The sequence below is a fragment of the Aulostomus chinensis genome, chromosome 9 (assembly GCF_037954235.1).
Source record: "Aulostomus chinensis isolate RoL2024-O1b breed Wild chromosome 9, RoL_Achi_v1.0, whole genome shotgun sequence".
NCBI classification, from domain to species: Eukaryota; Metazoa; Chordata; class Actinopteri; order Syngnathiformes; family Aulostomidae; genus Aulostomus; species Aulostomus chinensis.
In genome coordinates this window covers 25,050,530-25,064,449 of record NC_141328.1, presented here as the reverse complement: position 1 = coordinate 25,064,449, position 13,920 = coordinate 25,050,530, and the positions used below count along the sequence as shown (strand labels likewise).

General features: G+C 42.2%; 1 protein-coding gene across 2 annotated transcripts in view; it reads right to left on the bottom strand.

The window, feature by feature from the left end:
- Positions 1-13,120, bottom strand: part of cntn3a.2 (contactin 3a, tandem duplicate 2) — a 40,270-nt gene extending 27,150 nt beyond the window's left edge. Inside the window, exons 1-9 of one of the 2 annotated variants that reach the window (XM_086214511.1) lie at positions 12,094-13,120; positions 11,714-11,751; positions 9,113-9,250; positions 7,669-7,804; positions 4,085-4,260; positions 1,981-2,076; positions 1,655-1,858; positions 814-916; positions 302-486 (exon numbers count right to left, since the gene is read on the bottom strand). In XM_086214511.1, coding sequence (XP_086070637.1) covers positions 302-486; positions 814-916; positions 1,655-1,858; positions 1,981-2,076; positions 4,085-4,260; positions 7,669-7,804; positions 9,113-9,167 — 955 coding nt within the window. In that variant the 5' untranslated portion in view covers positions 9,168-9,250; positions 11,714-11,751; positions 12,094-13,120. The other variant, XM_086214510.1, reaches the window with a different exon arrangement.
- Between the last annotated feature and the right edge of the window lie 800 nt (positions 13,121-13,920).

Here is a 13,920-nt window from a genome sequence, read left to right as displayed (position 1 = left end):
CCCTTGTCTCACAAATTCACAGGAAAAAAACAGCTGCTGAAGCAAGACGAGAAGCGAAAAAAATGTAATAACGGCAGTAAAATTAAAACCAGCAGCGCTTATTATTATTATCAGAGAGGCTGGTACGTTGTCACAGCTGTGCATGTAACAATGAGCTGTGGGAAAATTAGCAAATAATATCTCACTCCGGTATATACTCCAATGACTTATAAACGGCCTTCCAGAGCAGAGTGAATTTGTTGTCAACATCTGACAAAAATACATATTAATCATTTTGTTTTCTTAGCAAGCTGAAGTGTACCGTAAAACGCCAGTCGGCCAGTGGCGGTGTTCTTGCCCATCTTGTTCTCCGCCACGCACTCGTATCCTCCTGTGTCGTCCTGCTGGAAGCTAGGGATCTCTAGGACGGCGTTGGCGTACTTCATTTTGACTTTGCTGGGGAAGGGAACTCCATTAGCTCTCTTCCAAGTGATCTCTGGGACAGGGCTGGAACAGACGGCACAGAAAGTGATTTAAGTTCCTTTGAACGCTTAAAACTGTCGCTCAGGATATAGGTGTGTCGGTAATAGTCCTGCAATAAAGTGTTTGATGGAGCTTAAGGCTTATTTTCCACTTTGAAGAATGGGTTCGAATTAACCCAATCCAACAACAAAATAACCCGACTCACATGCTTTCAGACCAATCGAGGCTCGATGCCGCATTCTAAGAAACATAATTGGCACAGTAACTTTACTATATAGGAATCCTGAGGTTCCTCATCTGGGATGAAAGACAGCAGAAGATTGAAAACATGCTTCAAGGAATCCAGCTTACTTCCCGAGAGCGAAACACTCCAGCGTAACTGTTGATCCTTTTGCGGCGGGTACATTGTCTGGAAAATTAACTTCTATTTTCGGCTCGTATTCACCCATCACTCCTATGAAGAGCAAACACCAGAACTCAGTCTTCCATTATTCATGACTTACAAGCAATATGGCTTGCATTATGGACCAAACAATAGCACTGTAAAACTAACAGAAGAGAAATAAAAGACACATGAGCAAACATTCTCTCATGGGCGAGCGCCACGTCGTACATCACGTTAGTGTGCAGTCACAACAGAGCTGAGGAACACCGGCGAGGAATAATTCAAATCGCTACTTGCCAGAATTGACAGAGTATGTTGGAAATCTTGTTTTCTGAGTCAAGACCAGAATAGAAAAGTGATGTGATGGAATTTAAATGTATGCAGCTACATGTACAGTACAATGAGTGGAAACTTACTGGTGGAGCGTCCAGAACACTCAAAGTAATGGTCCGATGACGTAGGACTTATGTTTAATTCATTTCAAAGGCAATCTTTATTCACTCTTTCTATGAAAGCACACAACATAACAACCATGTGAAAGCGTAGGGAAAGCTTTTAAAGGGAATGCGAATTATAAGGAAGCTAAGTCAGCAAAGAAGAGATTTGGGTGCTTTTGTTTGCTGGCCTACATAGAAGAACAACTATTTATTTACAGGCATTAGCTATTGGTGACTAAACTCAACTGCTGCACGCCAGGACAAAGAGCACTCCTGCTAGCATGATGATTAAAGCTACCTTGAAAGGAAAGCCCCTTAATACAGCTGAAAGGCATATTCATCACATCATGGACCCTAAAGTGGGTCTTACCGTCTGTCCTGAGGATCAGAGATGTAGGTGAGCTGTGAACTTTGCCCTTTGTGATGCTGTTCATCACCACGCAGGTGTAGTTGCCCACATCGGAGGGCTCCACCTTGGCGATGTAAAGGTTTCCTGTCTGCTGAGAGACGAAGCGTCGATTGTCTTGCTGAACGAAGTAAGGGTACTCGTTGAAGACCCACGCATATGTAAGGTCTGGAAGACGAAGGAAGACAAACACCACGAGTGCAACGTGAGACTGAATCCATTTATTCGTTTTTTTTTTTTTTTTTTTTAAATCTTGTCAAAAAACAGACAAAAGTGGTTTGTAGATTTACCTCCTGAGGAAGTGGGTGTTCCACAAAGCAACACCACTCCTTGTCCCTCTCGGACTGACACTGCACTTCTGGTGTGGACTTTGAAATGATCTAAGTCTGGTGGAAAAAATGAAAAGATGGATCACCGCGGGATCTCACATATCAGAGTGGAGCAGAGTAAAAGCTTTCAGCTAGACACTGACACAAGCCCATAAGGAAATTGTCAGGAGAATTGCACTACTACAATTCTGGAGAGTGAGAGAGACAGAGAGAGACACACAGAGAGGGAAAGAGTTTGTACACACATATACACAGGGTTGTGTAAATAATGTACAAACCAAAATAGAGTGCAGGACCTGATGATATATTACATTTCTTGACATTCATGAAGGTTATGACTCCTGTTACATTTATGAAAACAGTGTGAGAAACCAAAACCACAGCCATACGCACAATGAAAAGTTAAAAACACACAATAATATTTCCATTTTAAGTTCTTCATGCAATAGAGTGCTACAGGAATAGGATATTTCTGTAAGCTAAACCAGATATTAGCATCACCGTGGGTCCCTCAATCAACAGCCAAGGGGATTTTTAGATTGGATTTTGATCTATAATAAAAATTAACTCTGTAGCAAAAAAAAGTTCATGGGACTTTTTTGTACAGCAAAATAATCTGCAGGAATGAACACCACTTTTAAGATTTTCAGACAAAAATGCAGTTGCACCAATCTCACGTTATGCTACGAATGAGCAAAATATTCAACAAACCACAAGTGTTAACCACGGGCCCTTGTTTTCTGGTATTTGACTAAAAACCAATTCAGAAATGCCACTGGCATACAATAATATCAAGTAACTTCCAGTTTAGGTCATCGATAATAGAGTCCTGCAACACTACAATAAAAACCTCTTCTTCATCCTTCTGTGTTGCATCTAATTTTCCCTCAAGTAAAAAACTTCAAACCATCCATCCATGTCAATTTACAGTCAATTTAGAGTATCAATCAGACACGTCCCCTCTTGATGTCTTTGGACTGTGGGAGGAAGCTGGAGTACCAGAGAGAACCCACACAGGAACAGGGAGAACATGGAGACTCCACACAGAAAGATCCCGCGCTCCAGCCGGGACTGGAACCCGGAACCTTCTTGCTGTGAGGTGACAGTGCTGACCACTGCACCACCGTGCCGCCCAAACTCCAAACCACATTATGTGATCTAAAGATAGTTACAACCAACTACAAAATGCTTGCAAAATGTTTTTTGTAGTCAGGATAAAAAAAAATTCACATTTTCCTACTTGAATGGCATCTTGCCTTGCAAATATGTCCAGGTTATAATCCATGGACTTTGCTGCAATTGCTTTTCAGTGGAAAACTAATTTCCTCTTCAGTTAAAAAAAAAGAAAGAAAAAAAAACAGGTAAGCCTCTTAACAGTGAGCAGTCTTAATTGTGTATTGTAAGAAGCTGTTACCGTAACAGTATTTCTGCAGGCTGCTGAGCTTTTTTAAGAGTAATTTTTTTCACATTTGTTGTGCGTCATGAATCTGAGGGGAACATGTTTTAAAAGCTTGTCGAATAAAACACAAAATATCTGCACAGCTAGAGACCAGATAGTGTGAAAAAGATGTTTTTTTATTGCGATCTGCTTGAAAATAAACGACTGGATGTCTGCTGATTTCCTCCGTATGTGATGTGAAAGAAATTTATATTCGGTCACACATATTTTTTAGAGGGTTAACAACCAGTGTAGCAATGTTTGCACGTTTATAAGCGTTCATTTGCATTATCTTTTTTCTATTACAACAGCGTACTATTTGTTTTTTTTTTAGGCTTTACTCAACCTTTTTAATTAAGATATTCGTCAAACGCTGGCAATTTGATGGATTGCTTTGTCCCAAACCATCCACTGGAACGCAATTGACGTTTGATCAAGCTCAGCAAGTGATAAGTAAAGACCAGTCGCCACACTCCAACAGCTCCCATGTTTCTTGAACAATGCAGCTTCGACTGTAGCACTCCGATAAATATTTCACATACTTGCCCACCCAGTTCTTCACATATGTAGCTATAGTTTGATGACTTCTTTTTTTAATGAAGTGTGATTTGAACAACCGAAACTTACATGCAAACTGCAGACTTGCTCTCCTGCTGAGGATGGCTCCTACAGTGTTGTAGGCCATACACTGGTACACCCCTACATCCTGGTAGCGGTCCAGACTGCTTATAATGAGGTTGCCCCCAGACAGACGCCGCCGACGATCCAAGCCCAGATTTATGAAAGTCCCATTCAATGACCATCTGTGAGGGCAAAGACACCATCAGTCCCTGGCAAAATGCTTTATCTATTCCTTTCTACCAAACAATGTGCTGATAGGCACAACTCCCAGCAGAAACTCACACCAAGTATGACTACTGCATATATGCTATTATTTGCTCTGGTGTTGGGGAATTCACACTTTGAATTGTACCATTCATTCTGTCAGCCTTCCTGACAAACACACACAAAGAAGTAGTTTTCTAAAGTGAGAGGACAGTTAATAAATGTGTCTGTTAAAACCATACACTGATGAGGATTTGAGTGGCCTCTGTAGTATCTTTGTTTTCTCCCCGCAGCAGCACAGTCTCGTCACATTGCACCACACACTTATCGATTTTCTCACGCCTCCACTTATCAAATTCTACAAGCTTCATGTTGTTTTAAACTTCTTTGTCCCATCGAAACAATAAATCTCAGTTAATGTACATTCTTATCAGTTGTCTGTTATATAACAAACGTGATGCAAATGTTTTATTGATATAGTACTCGTGTATTTTTATTCGTTTCTTCATCTATTTTTCAAGCATCACTACTTGCTGCTGCAACTATCTCATTTTTCCCCACAGGGATCATTAAAGTTTAATCTTAGAGTATCATACACAATGCTGTCCTCTGCTATTTAGAAGACAAAGGTTTTGGAAGACATCCTCGATATTATCATCAGTCTTAACCATAATCACCTCTTATCTGTCACATTATATTTACATAATGTGACATTATTCCACCTTTGACTCCTCATTACGACTAAACATTAGCATTTGGCAACAGTGGGCTGATGTGACAGGGGTACCTTTCACACTTCTTTTCACCTTCCATTACATTCTTCTCACACTTTGCAGGCATAGGAATTTTTAAAAATTTAATTTCTTTGCACAGCAGGTTCGAATTGTGCTCTCAAATAAATAAGAACCCTTCAAACAGAAGACTAATTTATTGATTTGAACAAGTCCCATTATTCGGGTAAAAACAGGCTCCCTTTCTCTTCCTCAATAACACTTTTTAAATGCTACTAAAGGATGGACCACCGGGTTCAGGGACAGAGCACATTCAAGAATGTTCCCTTGGTTTTCTCAAAGGGTGTAAAATAACAGTTTCTCAGCTGCAGCCACGTTCTTCCATTCTGCTTTGCTTAAATGTGGAAATTAAAGATGTGGGGGCCATAATGGACAACTTCCCAGAAGCTTTATAGCCTAACCTTCCAAATAATTCCTCAAAGAATAAATCTACTGAATGTCGATGAATGCTTACTGGATGATTCTGGACACTTGGGTGGATGCTGTGCGTTTTTATGTAAACGCTCCAACTTCTTGAGGCTGTACCCTATGAGGAGCTGCGGGTGTGATCCAAAATCACATGCCTGTGTGTGTTTCGGTGTCTGTCGGCTCACATACATTCAGCTTTTTATCACTGAGTCACCATTTTCACCTCTTTCTGACCTACTCTGAAGTGCCTCTGCTGTTCAGCGGCGCCCTGAACATTGGGCAGACGATTGAATAACGACTCCAAACTGAATTACTCTGCTTGCGATGTCTGACCATCTGACCAGAGAGCAGCTTGGGTATTCCACATGATGCTGCAACCAGCCTCAAACCTCAGGTCAAGTTAAGGTTAGTTGTGTCAACGTCTGCTTAAAATTCAAATCTCCTATTGCATCATTTTCATGGCTAAAGGTGGAGTAGACACATTTCTATACTGTAGTGGATTTTCCTCTATGAGTTATGCTGCTACAGTGTGCATAAGATGGAAATCTCTCTTTGAATGAGTGACAGGACTGACAGAAGAAAGGAAAAGAGAGGAAGGGCGAGGGAGCAGTGTGAGCCCATTTACACTTCAAGAGAGGAGGCAGAAAGGTGCTGAGGGCATACGAAGCCTCGCACAGCCAGTCAGACAAGACACCACGTTAAACACGCTCATCTCACCTTTAATCATGACATCGAGATACCTGGTCTTAGGCGAGGAATGTGAAAAGCCTGAAATAATGAGCCGACGTACTCCACTCTGCTATCATGCAGCTCATCTGTGCTGCAGTAATTCCATTGTTGAATGCCAAAGACACTTGTAATCAGTGCCTGTTGGTGACAACTGGTGTCTCGCAACTGCGTTGGTCTCATGGCGTTTTATAAGAGGAGACGATCATTAAGATGCTACACGTGTGTCACTGAGATACTATCTGGTGAGACAAGACACAGATTGGTGGCGGTGTTAGTCAATAGGAATTAGCGGAGCCATAATGACATCACTGCACTGAGTGTGTGTATGCCAGCGCTATTTGATTCTAATTTAGAGAAAATAAATAGAGGAGCAGACACCCTCACAAACTTAAATGAAAAATATAAACCTGGAATGGACAAATCCTTATTTACTGAGAGTGACGCGGGCTTTGTATGACCAAGCAGAAACAATAAAAATATTTGTATAATATTAAATATATCTATATTTGTATTAAAGGATTTGCAGCAAAGAATATACTGTTTTTATAAAAAAAATGCTGCATTTCCTCAGTCCATCTCCAGTTCACCCTACCAACCTGTCCTGTTCTGCTCCGCCCCTTCTTCCACTCTGGGGAGCTCCGCCCACTACCTGGGCACCCAAATGGAAACAGTTATGTTTCCTGCATTGATGAAGTGACCTCCCATTAGCCAAGGTTTTCCAGCAATATTGACCGCCTAATAAAATATAGTGGAGGAACATGTGGAGTCATTGGTAAAAGCTTGCCTTAACACTATATCACCTACATGTAGCACCATTAAAAGGGACCCAGGAGACACGAGAGAAGGAAAACATGGCTGCTTCTGCCTTGCTCCCTGCATGGACATTTTCTGTGTTATATTGTGGTTAGTGTTTGATTGTTCCAGCGTGTTCCAGTTTCTTAACACTGTTTCTAGTACCTGCCTGCCTTTCTGCCAGCCTTCTTGGACTTCCTTTATTTCCATGAATTAGATATGGATTCCTGTGTTTGAACAGCACGCTTTGGAAACTCCTGTTTGGGTTTTGTCTTGTTGGACTCCATTTCTTTTATGCTCTTGGTTTAGATTTCTTTGAGAATGAAAAGTCTGAACTTGGGTCTTTCGTCTTTGTTGCTTATCAACACGAAAGGTTCCCTGTGAAGCGGCGTGTCTGGTATGACATTTATCTTGTAAATTATTCTTATGTGCAAAGAACACAAATGTAGTTTAATGATGATGTGTTGTGACAGTTGTTATTAGGATAGATTACAAAGGGTCTTCTCAGTTTGTTGCGCATATTCAGTTTTTACAACCTACTTTTAACAGACTAAGGGCTTCTTCTTGGCTTCTTTTTGGTTAAAAAGACAAATCACCCCCCCCCCCCCCCACACACACACACACACACACAAAAGTGTAAAACATAAATAGATTTAAATCTTTTACCTGTACTGAGGAGGTGGGGTACCCTTAGCATCACACGTCAGAGTGGCCTCTTCCTCTATGGAATCCATAGGAATAAACAAGTCCCCCGGTTCCATCCTCCATCTCGGACCATGGTACGACCCACTGTCCAGGCAATCTGTCAGAGGAAAAGTGACACACTGAACATAAAGGCAGAAAAATGTGCCATTCTGATAGAACCTAGCCTCCATAATTCTCTGTTCTTCTGGCGTCTAATGGATATTTGGGCCTCACAGGGATGCACTTTTCAAAATGGGGGGCTGGGTATGATCAAACATTGAAAATGACTCCCATAGGGTGTTCCAAAGTTTCAAATAAATGAATGAAATGGAATTGCGAAGCCATTTGAGCAACTCATGTCCTCAAAAGTGTCGCGCTGACACGATATTAAAATGTTTTATGTTTAATTTCCACTAAATTTGACATTTAACATATATTTTCTGATGGTGGCCAATGAGGGACCATGAATCGTATCATTGACGTCCAACAACAATGGAAGGGAGTGCTGGTGTTTGAAGACAGACATCCCACAGGCACCTACATATACTCCAAAGTAAATGACGTGTATGAAAGGAGAAGAATCCAATTTAAACTTTTAAGGGGGAGGGTGAAGTTTAACAGGGCAAAGACAGTTTAGAGGACAGTCAAACTCAAGGGTGTGGGACACAGATCAGGGGCGCAAGATTATTTCAATAAATCAAAATATGATTTCAATATTGCCAAAGAGGTCTTAATTGTTTCTATAGATAGAAACTACCAGAAATTACCATTCAAAATTAACTCAAATTTGGCTGTGTTGACAAGCCTGTGAGTGTGTGTGTGTTCAGTGTTTTCATAGTTTAACCACCTCTGAGGACAGTAGGGGTTACGACACCTTTATTTCAGGGATCCTGAGCTGAAAGCTACCTGTTTTTACGTACTTCCGTCTCTGGGTCTCTGGGTAATGTATTTTCTAGTTTTTGAGTCAATTTTAGAGTGTTATATCATGCCTTTAATTTCCCAAAAAGCCAAACTAGGCCTGGGGACTGCAATTTAGCCATAGACGTCCCTTATACATTGCAAAGGTTGGATTTTAATTAGACATAATAGTTACTACATGTGTTGTGCTTCTCAATTAAACCAAAAAATAAAGAAATCATAAGAGTTTTGGAACCTACGCTGCAAATGTGTAATACAGAATTATTAAAATTTTCTAATGAGAAAAAAAAAGCAGGGAAACCAAAGCAAATCTCTCCTTGCCAGATTAGAATCAGAGGTAAAGAGATTTGTTTGTGTGGACATCAATACTAAAGAGTTTTTCTTCCAACCTGGGCTACCCCATCATCTCTGACACTGACATCATTTTCATCTCTTCAGCTATCATCCTGCTGTAACTGTAAATGTCCAAACAAGGAGCAATCATTACTCTTATAAAGAGGTGGTTTACCTGCTAGACAGTTGATGATTGATAACAGTAGAAGCTGTTTCCATGGCAACGTCATCTTTGGCAGCCAAGGGCAAATGAGACTTTCATCCAATAAGCTTTGAAATGGCTCTCGTGATCTCGGAGAGAGGGGAGCTTGACCTGCTGGAACAAGAATTTCACTGTGAAATACCAAACTCAGCAAACCCATACCCACAACATCTGATGTAGAATATCTCGTTTCCTCGACCAATTCTCACATTTCCAAACCAGCGAGAGATTCACAGTGTCACTCTGCTCCACGGTGTGGTCATCTTGCACCCAGAGGTGTCTGAGAGTGATACCAGAGGCGTATTGGAGGAAACCCATGCCAATCTATTAGAGGAGCGACCAACGCCTGAGCTCATCCTTCACTTGGACGGATTCTCTTTCTCTCTCTCTCTGGCTGCCTGAGGAGACTTGGACCTGGGAATTGGGTGCCATCCAATCAATTAGATTCACCCACAGCAGCATGTGTCTCCCCACATGCTGGGGTGAATTGAGACAGCCTGACGAGGAAGCCATTCCACCCAGGTCCATAATCAAGGACAAGTGTCTGTCTGCTTGTAGCATGTGTTGCAAATTGCGATGCACTCACTTCTTGCAGGAGGAGCCTGAACGAATAATGATGCAATTATGAAATGTCAAACATACACACAACAGAGAACTGGCAACACCACACAGCCTTTAGGTGTGCAGTAACACACACACACACACACACACAAACTCATGCATGCATAAGATCTGCACCTGCATGAAGATATATATACACACACACTCAAATTCTCTTCAAGAGGTGTTCAAAATATATTACAGGCAGAGACAGATATCGACACCAATCTGCTAAATGTCACACAACCCACACACACACCTACACACCACACTCACCACCTACAACACCCTGCCTCCACACATACACACTCATTCACTCTCATGCCATTTAGAAGACATAAGCCGTGATGTGTGGCTCATTTGTGGCCTAATCCCAGGGAGAGCCTGGTTCACAGCGCTACTTATAGAGAGTCTAATTGTTTGTCAGCTGCCTGGATGTCAAATCAGACATGTGGGGTCTCAGCCGGGATTTTCTTCCCTACCTTTCATGTGTGCTTGGTCCTTTTTCTTCCCCCCTCCAAAGTCTGCAAAATTGGATTTGTACGCTTGCTCTCAAAAAGAGACCTGCATGCCATACCTCAGTGATAGGCCCACGTTGTGCAAAGTGCTGGCACCTCAGGACTGAGGATTGGTGAGTGTGTGTGTGTGTGTGTGTGTGTGTGTGTGCCTGTGTGGAGGGTACAGTGGGTATTACACTACTGTCGACTTAGCATATTATGGCTTGCATTTGTAATGGGGGGTTTGTCAGGGATGGCACCATCACACTCTATTGCCATGTGTTTCTTTCCTTTTTTTTCTCCTCAACACACGCTCCCATAAATCATTATTAAACATAAAATGTCAAACTGTGTGTGGAGCAGATGATTCACATGTATACTGCATACATACAAAGCTGAGCTAGCGCTGAATAATATCCCTAACGATGATGATGATGATGGTGATAGAAGGTGGTGTGAAAGCTGTACGGGGTGAATCACATCTCAAGCAAGGAGGATGAACAAAATAATGTATAATCACGATATCCACCACCTCCATCACACTCCGAGCCTCAAAGTAAGCAATCTCCAAGAAACATGCTGGTTGAACAAATAGCCCAGCTGGAGGAGTGGGAGTGTACTTACTTTGAAGGACTGAGCTGCATTCATCACAGATATTTCAGCTGACACTGTAGCATACCACTGTGCAATTACCTGCTGAATGTTGCAAGGATTGAGTGTCTGTATGTGTGTGTGTGTGTGTGTGTGTGTGTGTGTGTGTGTGTGTGTGTGAGAAGCACTTTAAAGGTTCATTGAAAGGTTTTTTTTAATAAGACATATTTAGGGGGTTAGCAATATCACTAGAATATCCCACACCTATGGCTCCATGTTGTTCAGTGGGTGCACCTAAGACTGATCTGGCCCTAAAACATGTTGGCCTCTTTTATATCAGTGTGCTGGAGCTCAAGTGAAGCTGCAGTGTAGCGCCACACTAGAGAAGGAGCCACTCATGAGAAACACACCTCTATCGTCCTCATCACTTTGACCAAGGAAAGCATGACCGAGCCACAAACAACTCCTTGTTTGAAAAGATAGCAAAAAGCGCATGTTTGTGTTTGTGTGTGTGTGTGTGTGTGTGCAACCCCCCTCCCCAAAGAAAGAAAAAAAAATACAGTGCAGGAATTGCTGCAGTTGGGAGGGCACGTCGTTATTCCAGCTTAAAGCAATTATTATTATCGAATGGCATTATATGGCATTAGGAATTGATGAGCCAATTCGTTTTAGCAGACGAGACAGGCCGACACGTGAGCCAGATCGAATCAATATTTAAACACATAGATATCGCTGTGTAAATAATTTCTCTATTTGCGCACAATAGCCGAGCGCGCTCATTTGCAGATATATATATATATATAAATATATATATATATATATATATATATATATAAACAGACACACACACACAAACAGACCCACACACAATGTTTTTTTGTCTTACCTCTTATCTTGAAAAATCTTGAGAGCAACAGAATTCAGCTATCAGGGAAAAAGCGACAGATTGGTCCTCCATGGAAACCTTATTGGGCAAATTTCGGTCACAATCGCAAGGTCGTTCATACAGGTGAAATTGAGCCGGTGGTCAGTCAGAGATAACGGGTAACACACGCGTTTCATATCGCTGCTTCTCCTCCACTCCTCATCACACGCACACACACATTTATAAAAAAAAAAACAAAAACAAAAAAATTCCCCGCACACACACGCTCACTCACACACACACACACACACACACACGCTCATCACACAAACACACACACGCACTCACACTCACACACACACACACACACACACACACACACACACACACACAACACCCACGTTGTTTGCTGTGCTGAATCACATTTAAATCATCCCCGGTAAAATGGCTCGAGTCTCGCCTCCCAAATCCAACAAGCGTCGGTCCGAAAAAGGGTTGAAAAAATGGGGAGTCTTGCGGAGAGGCTTTATTATGCGCATCAAGTCAGCTCCCCCTGCGAGGAGGAAGAAGAAGAAGAAGCAGAGGAAGAAGTGGGCTGCTGCACGGTGGCGAGGCGGTGGAGCAGCCACAGCCAGCAGCGCTGGGATAGTCGAGGTGAGGGAGGGAGGGAGAACGCACCTGGCGGGAAACTACGCCCCCCTGCGTCAGGCCACGGAACGGTTAGCCTCCCCGCCTCTAAGCTAGCGGGGAACCTTCCCACAACACTGCTTGTTACCTCTTAATGTGACATATAAATGATGGATTAACAATGTAAAACATTTCAAATCATCCAGGATGTTTTCTCTCAGCCCGTGTGGAGGGAATAATCCCACAATGTTGCCTTAAATTGGTTCTAATAATTTGCTCAAGAAAAACTTGATTGGTTAAAGGATGTTTTAATATAATTTGTGTTTAGGAAATAATCGGAGGATATTTTCGGATATGTATTTTAATATTCTTATAGAGGGTGGAATTTGCCCTGCCTTTTTAAAAACCTTTTTTTTAAATCACAATGACAACAATAGTACAACAGTATCACAGACTATTAATACATTTTTTTTAAATTAAAAAAATACTGTTCAAGCCGTTTTCTTATTTCGTCGGGTATATATATTTTTGCAGGACGTCAGTTTGATGTGTGTGACGTAAGAGAGAAAAACTGTGGAACACACACACGAGCACGCGCGCGCTCACACGGGTTTTTTTTTTCCCCATCACAACATCATATGTTTAGGTTCCGCCAGCAGCTGAAGCCTTGTCGGCTGTTATCGGGCGAGATGCGGGTCACTCTGGTTAGGTCGTCAGAGTACCTCCATACCCGGTCCCCGTCAACACCCATGGGACGTTTTCACAACCCTTATTCGGGCGAACTGTGGTGCACAGCCTCGGTCCGACCCTAGCGCAGGACTCCTTGTGGCTTCTTGGATCAAACCAGCCACCGTAGCCTGCTGATGACGCGCTATGTAAACAGTTCTGACTGCTGTCAACTTGAGATGAGCAACATGAACCGAGGAGTTACCTGTCGTTGGCGGTTCATTTTGAATGGCATATCCCGGAAGAAAACAAGCCGTGTTTAGTCCGCCCGGGAATCCCGCCTGCTTTTTGACCAATGAACCGGCGACAAACCTGAAATTCACACTTTCTCTGAAGGTAGCTGGTTTTGGAGACGACACAAAAGTCCATCTCGCGAGGTTTCAAGTTCAGTGCGCGTGTCTTCAACGAGAGTGGTTCGGCCAATCAGCGTCCTTTGATGTGAGATATGGGCGTGGTTTAGACGTGACTACAGATTGTCCAATAAAATGGGGATAATGGGCGTGGTTTGGGTGTGACCACTGCGTGATTGTCCATTAAAAAGTGGGGGGGAAAAAAACTATGGCGGCTCCTCAACATGTTAGCATAGATGCAGCTAAAGCATCAGTTACATCGCAAAGAATGGCAAAGAACCCCACCATGGAGAAGATGTCACTCTTCAACCAACTAGCGACAACTTCTATGTGAGTTCATTGATCTGATTGGTTCACGTTCAACAGATGGTTTATCTCACCACCTGCTGAGTACTTCTTGAAATTGTCTGTAGTTTTACAATAGTTTTTACAATATAGTCCCCAGATAAAATACACAATCTTTATCGAAACTATATGTAGTTATATATTTTTTAAAAGTGGCTTGGGACTGGCAGGTTCCCTTGA